General features: G+C 45.1%; 1 protein-coding gene across 2 annotated transcripts in view; it reads left to right on the plus strand.

Moving 5' to 3' along the window:
* Positions 1–21841, plus strand: part of VWA8 (von Willebrand factor A domain containing 8) — a 345450-nt gene that overhangs the window by 312142 nt on the left and 11467 nt on the right. For both annotated transcript variants that reach the window (XM_059041719.2, XM_067016182.1), the window contains 2 exons: positions 9051–9176; positions 11685–11843. In XM_059041719.2, coding sequence (XP_058897702.1) covers positions 9051–9176; positions 11685–11843 — 285 coding nt within the window. The remainder of the gene's footprint in view (positions 1–9050; positions 9177–11684; positions 11844–21841) is intronic.

The raw sequence follows: 21841 nt of genomic DNA on the forward strand, positions 1-21841 counted from the left end.
GCTTAGTTGCTCCGCGTAAGCCAGGCTTTTTAAAAACTTAATCAGGCTGATATTTTTTTTATTGTATTTCTTGCAAGTTGTGACATGTTTTTATAAATATTCCTGATTATTTTGTGGAGAGGGGACTGTCAGGGGGCAAAAGTAGAAGCAGGGGGACCATTGCAGTGGTCCACGTGGGAGGGAATGACAATTGACCTAGGGATGATGTGGACACAGTAACATATGGTCGGAAACCACCGGAAGTTGAGAGGCTTTGCGAGTGGTCCAGGTGCGAGATGTGAGGGAAAGAGCAGTCAAAGATGATCCCCAGGTATGTGGCCTGAACAGCTGAAAAAATGGGGTTGCCCTGTTGCCTTTTGTTGAGAGAACTTGGGGAGAGCAGGCGATGGGCTCTAGGGCTCAGTTTTGAACTGTTAAGTTTAAAATGCCTGTTATACATGCTCCTTTGAAGTACAAAATATCTAATTCTTGAAGGAAAGATGTGAAATTGCTCATAAAAACTCATTGTAAAATGACAGTAAGTTGCCACCCAAAGTAATAGTTTAATTCCACATCACCATCCAAGAGTACAAACTCTTCTAACAAGAATCATCTTTGTTAAGTACATGAATCACCTTTTTTTTTCCTGGCAATGAGATGTCACTTCAAGAAACAGAGAATTCCCTAAAATACAAAGGTCTGTATCTGCTTTTTTTTCTTTTTTTTTTTTTTTTTTTGGCATTTCACCGTTTAGAGCAGCTGGCAACCTAACAGGTATTTAGTAGAATATTTTTTTACTATGTCAAACTATTGAGAATCAGGGACTTCCCTGGTGGTCCAGTGGTTAAGACTCCACGCTCCCAATGCAGGGGGCCCGGGTTCGATCCCTGGTCAGGGAACTGAATCCCACATGCCACAACTAAGAGCCCGCATGCGGCAACTAAAAGATCCTGCACGCCGCATCGAAGATCTTGCACGCGGCAATGAGGAGCCTGTGTGCTGCAACCAAGACCTGGTGCAGCCAAATAAATAAAATAAATAAACAAATATTTTAAAAATATATTGAGAATCACAAAGAAAAATTTTTATTGTTTCCACTGATTTATATAATCTGTTATTTTACAAATACTGTACAAAAGTTTACCTTAATTCTTTTTCGTTTGAATGGCGCAAATTAATAGCAAAAAGTATTATGTTGGTCGAACATGGAGAAATGTTAAAATAATGGGAACTAATGTTTAATGAAAGAATTACTGCTCCCAGGTATCCTCAATATCCATTTACATGTATTTGTTCACCCAACAAGTATTTAGTGATGGTCATCTATATGTTTTACTCTGTAGAATGGATGTGCTTTCTACAAAAATTGCTACTTAAACCTTTCTAATCTTTTCATGAAATAATTCTAAAGGAATAATAGAAGATTGGCTTGCTTGTAGAGTTTATAGATAAAATAAGTCTTGCTTAACCATAACCCAAATAAGTGAAGACTTAAGACTTAGAATACTTTCAGGGTTGAAATCACAAGACCAAGTTCACAAACCGCAAGGTTTTTGTCAAGTTTATTCCTCCTAAATGTCCTCACTGCTATAGATGGGTGTGTATGTGTGTGTGTGTGCACGTGTGCTCACGCTTTCTGGTTAACCAAATTATTTCTCAGAAAATGAATTAACCAGAGTATGTCATCCTCTGAGCATTTCAGTTAATCTAAGTGTTCTTTACATGAAAGTAATAAAACTGTATTTCTTTTTTACGAAAGTCTGTAACATAGACTTTTTACTAGTGAAACCTATCTTTATATATAATGAATTCTCATTAGTATGAATTTATTACATAATACAAAACAGATGGACATATTTATAAGAATATTTTTCTTCATGCAATAGGAATATACAATAAAGAACATGTCTGGCCCTTTGTTATAAATAAATTCATTTATTTAAATACAGTAGGAACTTACTATTTAAAGAAGTATTTCAGGGCTTCCCTGGTGGCACAGTGGTTGGGGGTCTGCTTGCCGATGCAGGGGACACGGGTCCGTGCCCCGGGCCGGGAGGATCCCACATGCCGCAGAGCGGCTGGGCCCATGAGCCATGACCACTGAGCCTGCACCTCCGGAGCCTGTGCTCCGCAACGGGAGAGGCCACAACAGTGAGAGGCCTGCATACCGCAAAAAAAACGAAAACAAAAACAGGCAAACCTAATCTGTGATGATAGAAGTCAGGTGGGGGGTTTCCTTTGGCAGATGCCAGGTCAAGTCCAGAAGAAGAGGCCCCGAGAGGCTAGGAAGGTGCAGGTGTTACAAGGGCATGTTCACTTTTAAAGTTCACTGACTCTGCACTTAAGATTTATGCACTTTATTACGAGTAGGTTACACTTAAACTTTAAAAGCTGACCTGAAAAGGGGGATAGCAGATTTATTGGAAAAAGCATATCCCTTCTTTAGTCTCACCCCAAATTTTATTGAGTCTTTTTCTTTTATTGGTATACAAAACGGAAACAAAGTCTTCAAGCTAGAGAGTACCTTAAAAGATGATAATCATGTATAGGAAAAGAACCAAACCAGCACAAGAAAATTAAGACCTGAAGTCTCTAGGGTCTTACATAATGGTGAATCCAGAGATAGCAAACAAACATAATATTCTAAGGGAAAAATAAGTATTTTGTAATTCGATAACCCCCTTACCAAGGGCAGTAATAGGTCCCCTAGAAAGGACCCCCCCTTCTATTATCATTTTTACTAATTATTAGCATGTACACCAAAAGAAGAATTCTGCAGTGCTGTTGCGCTGGTTGTTTGACGTACATTCACTGGGTCGTGGCCCTATTGCTCTTAAGTCGGACCTTTTCCCCAAATTCTCACCACCTGTAATTCTCTTCTTGTGCCTTTAGTCTGTGACAGCAGCCTCTATGCTCTAACGCTGATCTGGAATTGATATCAGTAACGCAGGATTTTGCAAACCTCTCATAAGGAGTTAACATTTGTTCACTTATAGTCTTGAAGAGCTGACTCATAATAAATTAGCTTTGGTAGTTAGCTTAGCTGGCTGGTGAGATTTCTACCTCACAAGCCTGCTAAAGAAAATTGAAGACAAAGTTCTTCTGGTAAATGATAAATGTACTAGTATACTTCAGTCAAATATAGGCATATCTAAAATAGCAAACCATTATTATTCCACATAGCTTCATTAAAGTGAGATCTTTATAAATATATTTAGCGGATTACCCACTAAATAATTATATTTAGATAATAATACTCCAGTCTGATTGTCATAAAGCATGAAGTTGTCTGTGGTATTCTTTGGCAATCTTAAATTTAAATCTCAGGAGTATAAACTAGCATAATGGAATGCTTTCCTGGGTGTGACATTCAGCAAATCTTATCACTTTTGTTATGGTGATATGGTCATTTGTTTGTTTATGTGGTTTTACTTAATTATGTCTGTATGCTTATTAGTATAGTTTTTAGATATTATTCAGAAATATATATCCAGGGACTTCCCTGGTGGCGCAGTGGTTAAGAATCCACCTGCCAACTCAGGGGACATGGGTTCGAGCCCTGGTCCGGGAAGATCCCACATGCCACAGAGTAGCTAAGTCCGTGCGCCACAACTATGGAGCCTGTGCTCTAGAGCCCGCGAGCCACAACTACTGAGGCCACGTGCCACAACTACTGAAGCCCTTGCCTCTAGAGCCTGCGCTCCGCAACAAGAGAAGCCACCGCAATGAGAAGCCCGCACACCGCAACAAAGAGTAGCCCCTGCTCGCCGCAACTAGAGAAAGCCCGCATGCAGCAACGAAGACCCAACACAGCCAAAAATAAATAAAATAAAAACAAAACTTTATTTTAAAATGTATATATATCTATAGCATAGGCATTCATGTGTTGATATAAATAATGAACCTTATTAACAGTTCTGATATCCTGTTTCTAGTATAATTGTTCTTAATATTTCTTAGATCTGACTCTATCCCAACTTAGAGAACAAGCAATTGCTGAGAGTCTTAGACAGTTATTTAGGAGATTTTTAGTATCCCTAAAACTCCAGGTAATGAAAGATTTTCATCAAGTTGTAAATCTGCTAGTTTTTTTTTTTTTTTTTTTTTTTTTTTTTGGTTTTTGTGGTACACGGACCTCTCACTGCTGTGGCCTCTCCCGTTGCGGAGCACAGGCTCTGGACGCACAGGCCCAGCGGCCATGGCTCACGGGCCCAGCCGCTCCGCGGCACGTGGGATCTTCCTGGACCGGGGCACGAACCCGTGTCCCCTGCATCGGCAGGCGGATTCTCAACCACTGCGCCACCAGGGAAGCCCAATCTGCTAGGTTTTAGCCGTTTTGTGCTTTCTTTTGAGTGCTGATGTTGGGGCAGAAAGATGAAGTTTGGAAAACAAAGTATGTTTCCTGTAATTAATTATCCATCCAAGTCTCAAAATGCTTAATTATCAATAGCAAACCAGCTTAAAATAAACTACATCGAGGCTAATGTCAAAATAGACATGGAATGAACTAGTTTCCTAAGCAGTTATTTTCTCCATAATTTGTTGCACTTAGCAGGCAATTCAGCTATTTCTATTATTGAAGAATAGATTTACTAACTTTGATTAACACTTAGAAGCTTACAAATTAGGGACAATTCCCAGTTATCTGAGAAAATAGTACTGTTGGACTTCCCTGGTGGCGCAGTGGTTAAGAATCTGCCTGCCAGTGCAGGGGACACGCGTTCGAGCCCTGGTCCTGGAAGATCCCACATGCCGCCCTGAGCAACTAAGCCCGTGCACCACGACTACTGAGCCTGTGCTCTAGAGCCCGCGAGTCACAACTACTGAGCCCGCGTGCCACAACTACTGAAGGCTGCGCGCCTAGAGCCTGTGCTCCACAGCAAGAGAAGCCACCGCAATGAGAAACATGCACATCACAACAAAGAGTAGCCCCTGCTCGCCGCAACTAGAGAAAGCCCTCGTGCAGCAATGAAGACCCGACACAGCCAAAAATAAATTAAATAAAATAAATTTATAAAAAAGAAAAATTAAATGCAAAGTATCAGGCCCCAGCCTGGACCTACTGAATCAGAAATTGCTTTTTAACAAGATCCTTAAGTTATTTATATGCTCATTAATGTTGGAGAAGCCCTGTTCTCCGTAACCTGCAAGCTGGTCCCAAAAGTATATCTCATAAAATTATAAAAGGATATTTTTAAATCCTTTTGAGGAAAAAAAAGGAGAATTTATTTTTGAATTATAAAAGTCACAAGCTCATGATATGAAGATTGGAAAATAAAGGAATTTAAAGAAAATAATATCACCCGTAATTCCACAACACAAAAATAACTATGACTATTAATATTTTTGTTTTTCCTACATACTTTTCTTTGCATATATATATATAATATACATGCATAGACATTGAGAGAATACTATAGATGCATGCTTTTATATCATACTTCTATCACTTAACGTTTTATAGAAAGCAGTCAACTTTTGTTCAGTACATTTTTATTGAACACCAGCTAGGTATCAGGCACTGTTCTATAAGCTGAAGTTACATAAGGGCTCTTATCCCCATGAACCTTACTTTCTAGCAGAGCAAGAAGATAAGACAAAGAGATAACCAATACATTTGTAAATAGTGATAAGTACAAAGGAAGTAAAACAGAGTAATAAGCTACAGAGAGACGCAATTGCTTTTTTTCTTTTTTAATAACCCACAGTCATGATCTGGCCCTCTTCAGTTCCTTTAAAATTGACAGTATAATTTCTAGTCTTACAAAAAACTGTGATATTCTCTACACTTACTATTTGGATAAACTGAGAGTTACATGTTTTACTTAAATGAATTACATAACACTGGAAATTTAACAGCTTCCCTTGAACTTTATTTATTTATTTTTGGCTGTGTTGGGTCTTCTTTGCTGTGGGCGGGCTTTCTCTAGTTGTGGCGAGCGGGGTCTACTCTTCATTGTGATGCACGGGCTTCTCACTGCGGTGGCTTCTCTTGTTGCTGGGCACAGGCTCTAGGCACACAGGCTTCAGTAGTTGTGGCATGCAGGCTCAGTAGTTGTGGCTCACGGGCTCTAGACCACAGGCTCAGTAGTTGTGGTGCACGGGTTTAGCTGCTGCTCCACAACATGTGGGATCTTCCCGGACCAGGGCTTGATCCTGTGTCCCCTGCATTGGCAGGTGGATTCTTAACCACTGTGCCAGCAGGGAAGCCCCTCCCTTGAACTTTTAGATGGGTGTGCAGTGTGTGAGAGATAGTTCTTCATGGTCCGTGAATTAGTCACTCCAACTTCTGCTAGCTCTAAGCATTCTGTGATCTATTTTACAAAGCCTAGGGGTTTCTCCTCTCTTTAATTGCAAGGTCTGTCCTGTGAAATGTAGCTCTCTATGCATATGTTCTTCTAACAAATTTAAACCCAGATTCCTCCTCTCAGGGAGTCTTACCTTCATAGGTCTTGTTGGAAGTGTTGTCATTTCTGCAGCAAAGAATCTCGCTTCACTTACAGTATATTCGCATCTTACGGCTCTATTTGCTCGTTATTCTTATGCTCTGCTGTCGTGTAATTTTTTTTAACCCATTTAAATAATAATTGGGAATCTTAGTTCAAATTAAAAGTCAATTGCCTATGCTGCCAATAGAAATAACTCAATAAAATGATACCTGCTATGCTCAACCAAGATCATATGTTTGTCCTCCAGATATGACAACCAGGTCACAATGAACCCCTCTGCCTTTTACCTTGGCAAGTTTCTTTTGCCGTTAACTATAAGATATATTCTGTTTTCAGACACACCAAAATATGGGGAGGGGAGTAGACTTATTAGTTAGAATTTTAGCATTTTATATTTCCTCTACGGTGAGATGGCGGGGGCTTAAATTTATTTTTACTACAGTTGGAATCTGGAATCTGCATTAAAAATCACCATAAATCACTTAATCTGTGGCTATTGCGATGGTTCTTTACAGGGTGAAAGCATCACTGGTTAATAGAACCAAGTAGCAACTAGTGGAATTGGGTAGGGAGTCCTCAGGTCAACGTCATTGACCTGACAAGGTCATTGCCTTGCCAGTGTATTGATGAAACTTTGAAAATCAGTGCTTAGTGGTAACAGTGACACTGCTGTTACATAACGTATCATGTAATTGTGTTCCAGTTCTAATCCCGTATTCCTCTTAAACCCAGCTTTAGAATCCAACTTCCAAGCCACTACTGCTGACTACGGCTCTCACATTCTCTTGAACTTTCTGCAGTTCTTATTTTCCAGTCTAGACTAGTCAGTGAGAGTCTGTTCTCATCTATGAAAGGCATTAGAAGCAGTGCTCTGCAGCTTGATACCTCCAAGAGTTATAGATTCTCCAGGTTGAAAGGTAACTAATTTGGTCATCCACAGCTGTGTTTCCCAGCAGAGAGTATCCTGGAGGCCTGAGGAATTCTCCACTCCAGACATCAGGAATGACAGGGAAGAGGAGATGGGAGCCAGGTCCCAATCATGTTGCAGGGGAGGGGGCCTGAGAAGGGAGGCGCTGTGTGATGGAGCTTGTCTGTGTTATCCGTAGCTCAGTGGGAAAGGATTCTAGGAGACTCTGCCCACCCCTTCCACCTGTCGCCTGTAGCTGTCTATCTTATAAAGCTACATGAGCTCATTGAGCTATGCTCCAGTGAGTCCCATTGTCCTATAAGATCGTGGGGCTCTTACCAAGATTACACATCAGGAAAGAACATATTTCCAAGGGGCACATACCTGGTAGTTCCTGAAATTAACTACTCACCAAATTTAATATCTTTATGCCGGTACCTTAGGAGTTTCTCTCGCTTTATTTCATGTACACGTGAATATATATCTGTATTCAAATGGGGTATTTTGCACCTGTTTGCAGCAAGGGTATCAGGAACAGGAAAACAATACATAAGAGTGCTACCCAGAGTTATACCGTGTGGAGCTTCTTTGTGTAGTGGTTGATCTGCCCCTAAAATAGAGACTGGCTGCCTAAAGCTTGACTTTTTCAGTGACAGTGCTGTCATACAGCCACCTCCAATGAAACCGTGATGAAAGTGTGCTTAAAGTAATGTGGACTTAATTGTCCATAATGTATTTCATCATGATCACAATACCAGCTAACACAGATTGCCAGGCTCTTTCTCAGCTAATTCCATGTAGTATCTCATTTAATCTTTACAATAACTCACTAAAGTAGAAACTAGTGTTGTCTTCACTTTTAAGATGAGGATGCTTCAGTGCAGACACGTTCAATAACTTGCTTGAGGTCAGACACCTGATCATGGTGAAGGAAGGACTGGAGCCAGGCTGTCTGACTCCAGAGCACATGATCTTAACTACAGCTCTAGTTTGTACGCATAAAGGTATTTTAGCTTTTCTTCCCACTTCTTACTGTGAATATCAGCTGTGATAAACCTATACCTGGATTGGGATATTATAACTCTTTATCATTTAACGATCATCTGAGTCCACTTGGCATAGTTTTAAGCATTATGTGCGAATATCTTTAGAAAAGTAATTCAGGAAGTCTCTGAACGTAGATGATCAGAGCGACAGGAGGGTACAGAATGTTCACATACTATTGTTCTCAGCTGTTCCCGTTTGCACTGTAAGTCACAGAGAACCGGCGTAACAACTTCTCCAAAAGGAAGAGTCTGAAGATCACATTTTCTCTGTGCTTGCAGACAGTGTGAACAAGTTCAAGCTGATTATTGTGTTACCTAATAAATTCTCTAGGAGTACCGTGACAGAAAATCCATAAGAAATGCATCACCATTACATTTCCAGATATTGCATGTTTCTCCAGAGGTTCATTTGCATACCGTTTTCCTGTTCATGTGTGTTGTGAGTTCATTTTGTCATTCCATATGTTAAAACACTTATAATGAACAAAATCTACACAAAGGGCATTTCTTTGTCAGCAGAGCAGAAACCAGTCCATTTATGAAACTGTCCATGCAGAACCATCACATATTGAAAAGATCCCTGGTGTGTTTCCTGTTTCTCTTGCATAAAATGTGTCAGGGACCCTGCAGAACTAATTAAAGTAAGGATTTGTGTGTATGTCATTGTAGGCTAAAGGTAAAGAAAGACAGTGGCTAAGACACCAAGCTACTGGGGAACTAGATGATGCCAAGATCATTGATGGGTTGACTGGAGAAAAAGCCATCTACAAACGCCGGGGTGAGCTAGAGCCACAAGTAAGTACCGGTGCGCTAGGCGCCTCAGATCTGCAGTTTGGTCTTCTTTACAAGCAGATGCTTCCTTGAGTTGCTGTCTTTGTCAAAACACCATAAACCCTGAATATGGCAATCCAGGTAAGCATTACACTTTTTAAAATTAGAAAAAAACAGAAATATTATACTGTTTATCACGTGAGTCAAGATCCCAGCATGAGCCAAGAAACACCGGGCAGGGCTTCCCTGGTGGTGCAGTGGTTGAGAGTCCGCCTGCTGATGCAGGGGACACGGGTTCGTGCCCCGGTCCGGGAAGATCCCACGTGCCGCGGAGCGGCTGGGCCCGTGAGCCATGGCCGCTGAGCCTGCGCGTCCGGAGCCTGTGCTCCGCAACGGGAGAGGCCACGGCAGTGAGAGGCCCGCGTACCGCAAAACAAAAGAAAAAAAAGAAACACCAGACACACTCAAACTGAGCAATGTAAGGTACAGTTAATATTTACAAAAGTAAGGGTGGCATTTACGAAATCCAAAAAGAGACGGTGTGGTCTCCCAACAGCAAGGATCTGACCCATCCCTCGGTCTAAAAGGGTAGAGGAGAGAGCACTTGCTGGAACATAGAAAAGGTGATTTATGGAGAGGGCTGCCATCAGGGGCTGTGGCCTTCAGCAGAAGGAGAACCCACCCACGGGCCACAGCAGAGAAGAGGCTGAGGGAGTAAATATTTCACCCTCACCCTCTGATCTCCTGCCAGCGCCTTCCATCAGCAGAACCCACCGGAAGCCAGCAGCCAGGAGAGAGGCCAGTGCCATTTGGAAAACAGATCAGCTCCCAGGACACAGGGTAGGGTGTCCTGGAGGGGGAACTGAAGACACTTGATGCCACTGAATCCCAGAGGGTGATGCAAATGAAAGCATGAGAGCAATCTCGGTCGTTTTCCGCTGTTCCGTTCCTTTAAAGATCTGTGTCTATCTAATAACGGAAGAAATTTTCAGAAAATAAGGAATTCTCCCTTAAATAACTCTAATTATAGTGTGTAAAGTTTTCGACAGCCATAATATTAAAATATTTGCAATAATACAAGGCCAAAAAAATGGCAATACGGTGAGTCTCTTAGAGGGTTCTGTGACTTCCAGTATCTCCAAGTAACCAGAATTGCTGAGTAGCCACTGAGAGCTGGGGGTGCCGTGACAGGTAGGGGGAAGGGAGCCACTTATTCCGTCTAAATGTTGGTTCCTGTAGTCACTGGGAGAGTTCTTCCTTCCGTGTCCTTGGTATGCGTCAACAACTGCTTTCTTTTTTTTTTTTTTTTTTGCGGTACGCGGGCCTCTCACTGTTGTGGCCTCTCCCGTTGCGGAGCACAGGCTCCGGACGTGCAGGCTCAGCGGCCATGGCTCACGGGCCCAGCCGCTCTGCGGCATGTGGGATCTTCCCGGACAGGGGCACGAACCCGTGTCCCCTGCATCGGCAGGCGGACTCTCAACCACTAGGCCACCAGGGAAGCCCAACAACTGCTTTCTTTACCGACTCACTGCGGTCCACAAATGTGTTTAGATTCATCTGAAATTGTGAGTCGCCGTGGCAGTGGATGAGGCACTGTTCTTAATTCTGGCAGACTCAACAAGCTTTTAAGAAATGTATTGAATTTGTCTCCAACCATTACACTCCAATACCCACAGTATTTTCTTGAAATGACTACCTCTGTTCATTAGTTTGCATACATGTCAGGGAGTGTATAGTAACAGAATAATCTGGAATTTTTCTTCTTTTTTCCTGTAAGTAAAAACTTGACAAGCATACTTCTGTTTTTCATTCTGCAAATTGGCAGGCCTGGGTTCAAAATCAAACTGAAACTCATTAAGAGTTTCACGTGTTAATTGACAATTGTTGCTAAACTGCGGTTCGATGCCGCTTTCATGCCGTTAACTGCCAGGAAAAGTAAAGAGTAGTAGTAATTCAGTAACTGGAAGGAGGAGAAAACTGAAAGCTCCCTAAAGACAAAAGACACGGAAGAGATATTTTCCTTTACTTCTTTGCGGGAACCCCCTGCCCCTCACATCGCCTGGGTTTAGGAATCTGACATTTCTTGCAGGCTGTGTGGAAGTGATTTTTAGGTCACTACACAACAGGTGCTGGTAAAATTGCTGTGGGCTTCCAAAGGACTTCCATCTTGCTAGAGAAACTGATGTGAAAATGAAACGCTGGGGTTTATATTCTTCCAGATAATTGTTTTTAAGACGACATCAGCCTCACTAAGGGAGTCTTACTAGACTAGGTTTGTCCTTGAAAGGACCATATTCCAAAGGAAAATCTTTCCCATGTGGCCCCAACTACCAGCACAAGTCTGAAGCTCCATTTACTGAAATGTAATCCACAGGTGCCTCCCCACCTGCCAGGACAGGCTTGTGCCGGGCCCAGCCTACAGCTCATCTGCCTGCCTGGCGGCTGGCACTCTGGCACCTGCGTGAGGGCCCCAGAACAGCAGCCAGTGACAGTTTTCTGGTTCACAAGGCTTTTGTGTTGTCTCTCCCTCAGCTGGGCAGCCCGCAACAGAAACCCAAGCGCCTGCGCCTGGTGGTGGACGTGTCGGGCAGCATGTACCGCTTTAACGGGGTGGATGGCCGGCTTGAGCGCTCGATGGAAGCCATGTGCATGGTCATGGAGGCCTTTGAGAGCTACGAGGAGAAGTTCAAGGTAATGGCGTGAACTGAGGAGGATGAGAGGCACCCCCAGACCCCGTCTCTGCTCAGGAGTCAGCCCCGAGTTAGGGCGTGAGGCTGGCTAAGGCATGTGTACCCAGAGTGGACAAGAATCTGCATCTTCTCGTCAGCTCATCTGTCAGTGTAGAGAAAGTGAACCTTTTGTTTCATCTGCTCTAATAATCAAAAAAGGATAAGACCATAATTTAAAGGCCAGTTGCTACAGAAGAAAGCACTGTACTTGACAAGTTGTGTGATATTATCCATGAGGGCAGGGCGAGGGCGGTGGGAGTGGACACAGACAAATAGAAGCACCACAAGTCTCTCCCCAGATTTCTCAAGGCCACCATCCCCTTCCCAATACCCCCCACCCACCATCCCCTTCCCAGTACCCCCCACCCACCATCCCCTTCCCAGTACCCCCCACCCACCATCCCCTTCCCAGTACCCCCTACCCACCATCCCCTTCCCAGTAACCCCACCCACCATCCCCTTCCCAGTACCCCCCACCCACCATCCCCTTCCCAGTACCCCCCACCCACCATCCCCTTCCCAATAACCCCCCACCCACCATCCCCTTCCCAATAACCCCCACTCACCATCCCCTTCCCGGTACCCCCTACCCACCATCCCCTTCCCGGTACCCCCTACCCACCATCCCCTTCCCGGTACCCCCCACCCACCATCCCCTTCCCGGTACCCTCCACCCACCATCCCCTTCCCAGTACCCCCCACCCACCATCCCCTTCCCGGTACCCCCCACCCACCATCCCCTTCCCGGTACCCCCCACCCACCATCCCCTTCCCGGTATCCCCCACCCACCATCCTCTTCCCGGTACCCCCCACCCACCATCCCCTTCCCAATAACCCCCACCCACCATCCCCTTCCCAATAACCCCCCACCCACCATCCCCTTCCCAATAACCCCCACTCACCATCCCCTTCCCGGTACCCCCTACCTACCATCCCCTTCCCGGTACCCCCTACCCACCATCCCCTTCCCGGTACCCCCCACCCACCATCCCCTTCCCGGTACCCTCCACCCACCATCCCCTTCCCAGTACCCCCTACCCACCATCCCCTTCCCAGTACCCCCCACCCACCATCCCCTTCCCGGTACCCCCCACCCACCATCCCCTTCCCGGTATCCCCCTACCCACCATCCCCTTCCCGGTACCCCCCACCCACCATCCCCTTCCCGGTACCCCCCACCCACCATCCCCTTCCCAATAACCCCCCACCCACCATCCCCTTCCCAATAACCCCCCACCCACCATCCCCTTCCCAGTACCCCCCACCCACCATCCCCTTCCCAGTACCCCCCACCCACCATCCCCTTCCCAGTACCCCCTACCCACCATCCCCTTCCCAGTAACCCCACCCACCATCCCCTTCCCGGTACCCTCCACCCACCATCCCCTTCCCAGTACCCCCTACCCACCATCCCCTTCCCGGTACCCCCCACCCACCATCCCCTTCCCGGTACCCCCCACCCACCATCCCCTTCCCGGTACCCCCCACCCACCATCCCCTTCCCGGTACCCCCCACCCACCATCCCCTTCCCAATAACCCCCCACCCACCATCCCCTTCCCAATAACCCCCACCCACCATCCCTTTCCCAATAACCCCCCACCCACCATCCCCTTCCCAATAACCCCCACTCACCATCCCCTTCCCGGTACCCCCTACCCACCATCCCCTTCCCGGTACCCCCTACCCACCATCCCCTTCCCGGTACCCCCCACCCACCATCCCCTTCCCGGTACCCTCCACCCACCATCCCCTTCCCGGTACCCCCCACCCACCATCCCCTTTCCGGTACCCCCCACCCACCATCCCCTTCCCGGTACCCCCCACCCACCATCCCCTTCCCGGTATCCCCCACCCACCATCCCCTTCCCGGTACCCCCCACCCACCATCCCCTTCCCAGTAACCCCCACCCACCATCCCCTTCCCAATAACCCCCCACCCACCATCCCCTTCCCAATAACCCCCACTCACCATCCCCTTCCCGGTACCCCCTACCCACCATCCCCTTCCCGGTACCCCCTACCCACCATCCCCTTCCCGGTACCCCCCACCCACCATCCCCTTCCCGGTACCCTCCACCCACCATCCCCTTCCCGGTACCCCCTACCCACCATCCCCTTCCCGGTACCCCCCACCCACCATCCCCTTCCCGGTACCCCCCACCCACCATCCCCTTCCCGGTATCCCCCTACCCACCATCCCCTTCCCGGTACCCCCCACCCACCATCCCCTTCCCGGTACCCCCCACCCACCATCCCCTTCCCAATAACCCCCCACCCACCATCCCCTTCCCAATAACCCCCCACCCACCATCCCCTTCCCAGTACCCCCCACCCACCATCCCCTTCCCGGTACCCTCCACCCACCATCCCCTTCCCGGTACCCCCTACCCACCATCCCCTTCCCGGTACCCCCCACCCACCATCCCCTTCCCGGTACCCCCCACCCACCATCCCCTTCCCGGTACCCCCCACCCACCATCCCCTTCCCAATAACCCCCCACCCACCATCCCCTTCCCAATAACCCCCCACCCACCATCCCCTTCCCAATAACCCCCACCCACCATCCCCTTCCCAATAACCCCCCACCCACCATCCCCTTCCCAATAACCCCCACTCACCATCCCCTTCCCGGTACCCCCTACCCACCATCCCCTTCCCGGTACCCCCTACCCACCATCCCCTTCCCGGTACCCCCCACCCACCATCCCCTTCCCGGTACCCTCCACCCACCATCCCCTTCCCGGTACCCCCTACCCACCATCCCCTTCCCGGTACCCCCCACCCACCATCCCCTTCCCGGTATCCCCCACCCACCATCCCCTTCCCGGTACCCCCCACCCACCATCCCCTTCCCGGTACCCCCCACCCACCATCCCCTTCCCAATAACCCCCCACCCACCATCCCCTTCCCAATAACCCCCCACCCACCATCCCCTTCCCAATAACCCCCCACCCACCATCCCCTTCCCAATAACCCCCACCCACCATCCCCTTCCCAATAACCCCCACCCACCATCCCCTTCCCAATAACCCCCCACCCACCATCACCTTCCCAATACCCCCCACCCACCCACCCATTCTTGCTCCATCACCAGCCAGGCAGCCTCTCAAGGTTCTCAGCATTGCCTTGCCTTTGCGCATGAGCGAGCGCTACACAGTAACAGGCGCGCCCCCAGATGGCAATGAAGGTTCTTACCCTGGGAGAAATGCAGCTTCTCATTTAAACAGTTTCCATTTTGTTATTGCCAAGCTTGCTCTGGAGTCAAGCAAAGGAGTCATATACCTCCTCCTTCGGAGACCTGAGCATTGAGGAGGGATCTCCTGCCGCCATGTTACTGCCCAAGACGAGCCCATCCGTCTGCTCTTAATCAGCCACAGGGGCACCCACACTCCTGGCTTGGACCAGAACAAATAACCTGAACACTGTGCTGGGTAATTATTATCAGAAATTCAGTTGAGAGGAGCGGTATGCGTGCAGACATGGGTAACGGGTACTCAGTCTATCCATAGATATTCTCAACTGTGTTAGGGATCAAACAGGTCCTTCAGAAATAGTCCATCTTCGGGGCTTCCCTGGTGGCGCAGTGGTTGAGAATCCGCCTGCCAATGCAGGGGACACGGGTTCGAGCCCTGGTCTGGGAGGATCCCACATGCCGCGGAGCAGCTGGGTCCGTGAGCCACAATTACTGAGCCTGCGCGTCTGGAGCCTGTGCTCCGCAACAAGAGAGGCCACAATAGTGAGAGGCCCGTGCACCGCGATGAAGAGTGGCCCCCGCTTGCCACAACTGGAGAAAGCCCTCGCACAGAAATGAAGACCCAACACAGTCATAAATAAATAAAATTTAAAAAAAGAAAAAGAAATAGTCCATCTTAGATGATGATTTAGCTTTTGACATCCTGCCCACACCTCAGGATTGCCGTACCGAGCCGTGTCCGTGTGCCGTGATGGATACAGAAAGAAACAGACTGAAACTCATCCCTTCATTGACTTTAGGCCCACTTTTGTGGCTCCGAAGCTCCCAGAGTCCCTTGTGTGAAGCTCTACATGAGAGATTCCTTTTAGAATGAAGGGGTAGGGAAAAGGCAGCTTGAGTCAATGAGCGCTGTGGTTGCCAGGCTCTGCCTAAGTACAGGATACAAAGACGAGTAGGACGTGGACTTCCACCGTGGGAAGCAGCTCTGTTTCCCTGAAGAGCTGGAATGTGCTTCCCCTTGTGATCAGTGAAAACCATGGAGCTGTTCCAGACTCCCTCTTGATTTTAGCTGCCAGGAAGCTCCAAGCTAAAATCCAAGACCGGCCAAGCCAAATCTGTTATGTCTTATGGCTCTCAGACTAGTTAGGGTTCAGCGTTTTCCTTCCCTTGACCCTCCCAGCGTTCAGATAAGTTTTTCTTGATTTTTTTTGGTTCGTTTTTAAAAAATTTTTATTGAAGTATAGTTGATTTACAATATCATGTTAGTTTCAGGTATACAGCCAAGTGATTCAGTTGTGTGTATGTGTATATACATATATATATGTATATACACACATATATTCTCCTTCATATTCTTTTCCATTATAGGTTATTAAATGATATTGAGTATAGTTCCCTGTGCTACACAGTAAGTCCTTGTTGGTTATCTATTTTATATATAGTAGTGTGTATATGTTAATCCCAAACTTCTAATTTATCCCTCCCCCTCACCTTTTCCCTTTGGTAACCATAAGTTTGTTTTCTATGTGTGTAAGTCTCTTTCTGTTTTGGAAATAAGTTCATTTTTTTGTTGTCTTTTTTTTTTAGATTCCACATATAAGTGATATCATATAATGTTTGTCCTTCTCTTTCTGACTTACTTCACTTAGTATGATAATGTCTAGGTCCATCCATGTTGCTGCAAATGGCCTTAATTCATTCTTTTTATAACTGAGTAATATTCCATTGTCTATGTACTTTTTATTTTTTATGGGCTTAATATTTTTTAATGTTTTACACTAGTATAAGGTGGAGTATAATTCTTAAATCACTTGGACCACTGATCACCAGTGAATGGTTAGACATCCATTGCATTAGCATAAATCCCACCTATGTTTTAAAACCTTGGGTTGTGCCAATAGCTGGATCAGCCCATTCGCCTCTCTTGTGGATCCTGAAGGCCAGAGTACCTCAGCTCGCTTTGAGTTACATGAAGAGTTTAACCCCTTATAGACCACAGCAAACATACCACTATTAAAATTGGCATATTCATAGTTATCTAGAAAAAAATTTACAGTTAGAAAGGATTTCTATATCTCTGAAAGCAGAATTGCTCCGTTATGTGAAGCTACTTCTTCCAGGTTTTTAGAAAGATTTAGTAGAAGTTCACCAAGAAATTGATTGACAGAGCTACCCAGGACTGGGTCGAGGGTGAGACAGAAGGCGGGAAGTGGCAAAGCTAACAGGGAGTGTTGCATGTTCCACTGCATCTCACACTCAGAGTGTATGGAGAGATTCATATTTGTCTAATTCTCACCATTAAAAGTCTGTAATCTGGAAGAATGATTAGTAAAACCGAACATGTTGCATAAAAAAGAAATAATGTCAAGGAAATAGCATTTCACAAATTGTTATTTTGTATTGTTTTGTTTCTAATCGACAATTAGAAACCAAACTGTTGCCATATGACCTACTGAATTTCAACTAAATTCAACAAAATTACAAAATAGACCACTTGCTAAGAGCAGAGTACTGTGCTAGGTACAGAGTTCCCTGCCATCCTTGAGCTTGTAGCCTTGTGAGGGAGACCTATAAAAACGAATTCTGGAGACTTTCCTGGTGGTCCAGTGGTTAAGACTTCGCCTTCCAATGCAGGGGGTGCAGGTTCGATCCCTGGTCGGGGAGCTAAGATCCCACGTGCCTGGTTGCCAAAAAAACCAAAACAGAAAACAGAAACAATGTTGTAACAAATTCAGTAAAGGCTTAAAAAAAAAAAACCAAAAAACGAATTCTGATAGAACACTCCAAGAGAGGCACTCAGTACAGAAGGCACAGGAAAGCATTCCTCTCCAGACACTCCCCTTCGGGGCACCATCCTCGAAGCAGTATTTTGCTGACAGTCTCTTCGATTGCCACAACACTGTAAAGAATTTCCTCGGTTTTCTTCTGTAAAACCACAGAAATATTGAGAAGATACCATACTAATATATGACTTAAAACAAAAATTTTAGTGAAGTATAGTTGATTTACTGACAAATCCAGGGGAGATTATAGTAAGACACCACGATAAAGTGAACTTTTTTCAAGGCTTGAAGAAGCTTCATCATGTTTTGTGCTATTTGATTTTTAACAAGAAGTACTTTAATGGTTTTGGTTTTGTGCATTTTCGTATACTTATAAACATACCCTCTCACATTTACTACATAAGTCCCTTCATAACTTTTTTTAAGAGCGTAGAAAGTTTAATGAAACTAGAGCATTAAAATCTTTCCAACAAAAGGAGAAAACTCTGAAGATTTCACAAAACAAGCTCTTTGAGGAAAAGTGGTACTTAAATGGGTATCTGGAGGGATGGGAAGGGGAAGACAGGACGGGAGAGGACTGCAAGTCCTGTGCCTCCAAATTCCTCATTACGACCATGGCCTTTAGAGCTGAGGTCACCTCGCAGGTCATTCCCTCCAGTTTCCTCATTCCTCAGACAGGAAACTGAGACCCAGAAACATTAAGGGCTTTGCCCAAAGTCAGAAGGCTAGTTGGAGACAGAATAGAATAGACCCTAGGTCTCTTCTCCTTGTTTTCCCTTTTTTGTTTTGTTTTTGAACATTCCCCTTTATTTCCAATTTTTTTTTTTATTTTGAAAAAATTTTAATGTACAAAAAAGTTGAAAAAACTGTAAAATGAACACCCATATGCCTTTATTTAGATTCACCTAGTGATTATTTTCTCCCCGCGTTTGCTTTATGTTTCTCTCTAAATACACAGTCTTTTTCTTCTCTCTGATCCATTTGTAAGTAAGTTATAACTATCATAATACTTTACCTCTAAATACTTCATTTTGCTTCTGCCAAGAGTAAGGACATTCCCTAAATGATCTCAATACTATTATCATGTCTAAGAAAATCATCAATAATTTTATAATATCTTATAATATCCAATCCATGTTCACTTTGCCCGACTATTCCAATGGTTGCCATCCTGGGCTATAGAATATAAACCATCCCAATAGTGTCTCATTATTTTTCCCCCTACAATCTGGGATCCAGTCAAAGTCCTCACCTTATTTTTGGTCATAATGTCTTGTTAGCCTCTTTTAACCTGTAGCAGCCGCCACTCCTACCACTACCATTCTACTTTTCATGGTGGTCTGTCCCTTGAGGGTGTAGACCATTTGTCTTGTAGAATATCCCTCATCCTGGATTTGTCTAGCTGTTTTCTCATGGTGCCATTTACCTTGTCTCTATATTTCCAGAACTCCTAACAGGCTTTCCCTCACAGCAGCTACCCTGGAGACTTTGTAAAATCTTCCCACGATCCCTGCCAACATAACTAAGATTTTGAGTGGCCACAGGCTATCCAGGCTCTGCTGGGGCTCGCCAGGCCTCCTTTGTATAGCGTGAGCAGGTGATGGGATGGAACCTGCTTGCATTCTGCGAGAACTTTTCCTGTTTATAATGAAGTATTTTGAGGTATAAGTAGTGGGTACACATCGTACAAAGTGTAAAAGGCACAAAAGGAGTCAGAGTGAAGAGTCAGCCTCCGCTTCCCTTTCTCAGTTCCCAGTTATCCTCCCTGCTTTTGACCACTGTTGATAGACTTTCTTGGTGTCTTCTCAGAGACATTTGATGCATATACGTCAAGTGACAGAGTACCGTTCACTCTGTTCTGTGTCTTTACACTATATGATCTTATCTAACTCGTTTAATCTCTCTGTACCTCACTGTTCTCATTTTTGAAGGAAGCATAAGGACAAGGAGTAACTAATGAAAGTACGTCATTTACTCAGCAAATATAGAATGAGGCATGAGCAAATGACAATTTTAGGAGCTCCTAGTGAAAAATGTATATTCCATAGCCCAGGATGGCATCACATGTGGTGTCACATGTTAGGACTTCAGCAGTGTGTGCTGAGTCTCCCCACTCCCCAGTTCCAGAAATTTCTCCATGTTGTCTTCCTGTAGTTACCCCTCCGTTGTAAAGCTGTCTAGTCTGTATTTGCTTTGAAACATTCAGAAGCCACTGGCCTGGCCTGCAGAGCTGGACTCTTCCCCATAGCTTCTCTCTTGGCATCTGCTTTGTGTTCTCTTTGGCTTGGGCTTAGCTCCTGGGCTCTGGGTCATTAGAGTCCAAGTCCAGGAGGTTCATTTGGAGTCAGCCTCCACTTTTTTTCCACCTTAGCATGACCCATGAGCAAGAATGACTGAGAAGGAAAGGACCCTTGAGCAAGAATGACTGAGAAGGAAAGGTAATTCAATGGCAGAACACATTTCAAAGGCATCTGGAGTTTTTTAAGTTTCTCATAATTGTTCCACCCACTGAATTCAATTAGTCTCCAGAACAGCATTTACAGTAGGCTTAAGACAGGAGCAATATTATTTGCTAATAATCAGCATAAAGTCCTCTAATCTTATGATCTGCAGAATTTTTGATGGTCACATAGCACTTAAACATTGATATGAAAAGTGGAACGGTAACGGTACAGGAACCATGTCATTTAAGTCAGGAAGCATTTTTTTCCTTTACCTTCATTCCGGTTTGTTCCTCTTGATGTCTCCAAGCCCCTGGGAATGTTTTCACTGTAACCTTAAAGTAGACCTCCTTTGCAAAAGCCCTTAATGCCTTATTTTTTCTTCAAAGTATTTAATAACACCAAACGTTAGGTGTTTCTTCACTGAGCACTCAAATAGTGACACTGGAAAATAGATTTATTGAGTTATTGAGAAGTTGGACTTTGAAAAAAAACTTCAAATGTACTATTTCTATGGAGACATATAATCCACTTCCAAGGTCACGGTTTCCTAACAGAATTTTTTTTTTCTTTTTTTTCGGCTGTGTGGCTTGCGGGATCTTAGTTCCCCTACTAGGGATTGAACCCCGGCCCTCAGCAGTGAACGCGCCGAGTCCTAACCACTGGACCACCAGGGAATTCCCCCTAACGGAGTAAAAGGATCCCTTGAAGGATGTTGGAGGGCAGAGGTGTGTGGGCAGCACTTTTTACCCCTTCCCCCTACATCCCCAATTCAACCAAAATAATTCCACTCATATTGATATTGCATGACATTTCACAATCTGGACTTTTGTGCAATATTTCGTTTGGAGAAAGAGTTCCACTGCTTAAAAAAATTTTAGAGTTAGAAAACTGCTATTCTAGGACCCATACTGGATTGTTATTTCTTACAGACTCTGGGGGCTTTCTTTTTGGAAAAGCCTTCATCAATCCTCACTTAGATTTGGATGATTCACTCCCTTGACAGAAGAAAACAAGGCACAGGTGTTCCCACAATTAAGTGAAGCAGACTTTTTCGTTCCATTTCTTGGATGTGCCAGTTGAATTTTCATAGAGCCTTGGGAGCAGAAATGATCTGGGAAATTATTTTCACCAACCTGTTTGTTTTAAGATGAGGAAATCAAGATGCAGATCCCGAGGTCACACAGCTAAATTGTAAACAGCCAGGATGTCTGATTCCCACTTCAGGGCCTTTCCTTGGTTCACGTTTTATCCCTTGTTCTTGCAGCCATTTTATTTCTGCCCAATCAGTATATTTACAAAGCTGTAATTTAGGATTAAATAGACCATTTACATAAAGTATTCTGTCTTCTCCTCCCCTTAGCACTCCATCATCCAAAAGAGGTATACTAGCCATACTTTTCTCAAAGATATCTTAGTCGGAAAGATGTGGAAATATGTGACTCACAAACCAGCACCGCTAAAAAATTCCTTCTATCAAAAATATAGTTCAGCATCTGTAACTTACCGTTCTCCAATGTCTCAGGCATGTTTCAAAT

This window comes from Kogia breviceps, chromosome 16 (genome assembly GCF_026419965.1).
Source record: "Kogia breviceps isolate mKogBre1 chromosome 16, mKogBre1 haplotype 1, whole genome shotgun sequence".
Lineage (NCBI taxonomy): Eukaryota > Metazoa > Chordata > Mammalia > Artiodactyla > Physeteridae > Kogia > Kogia breviceps.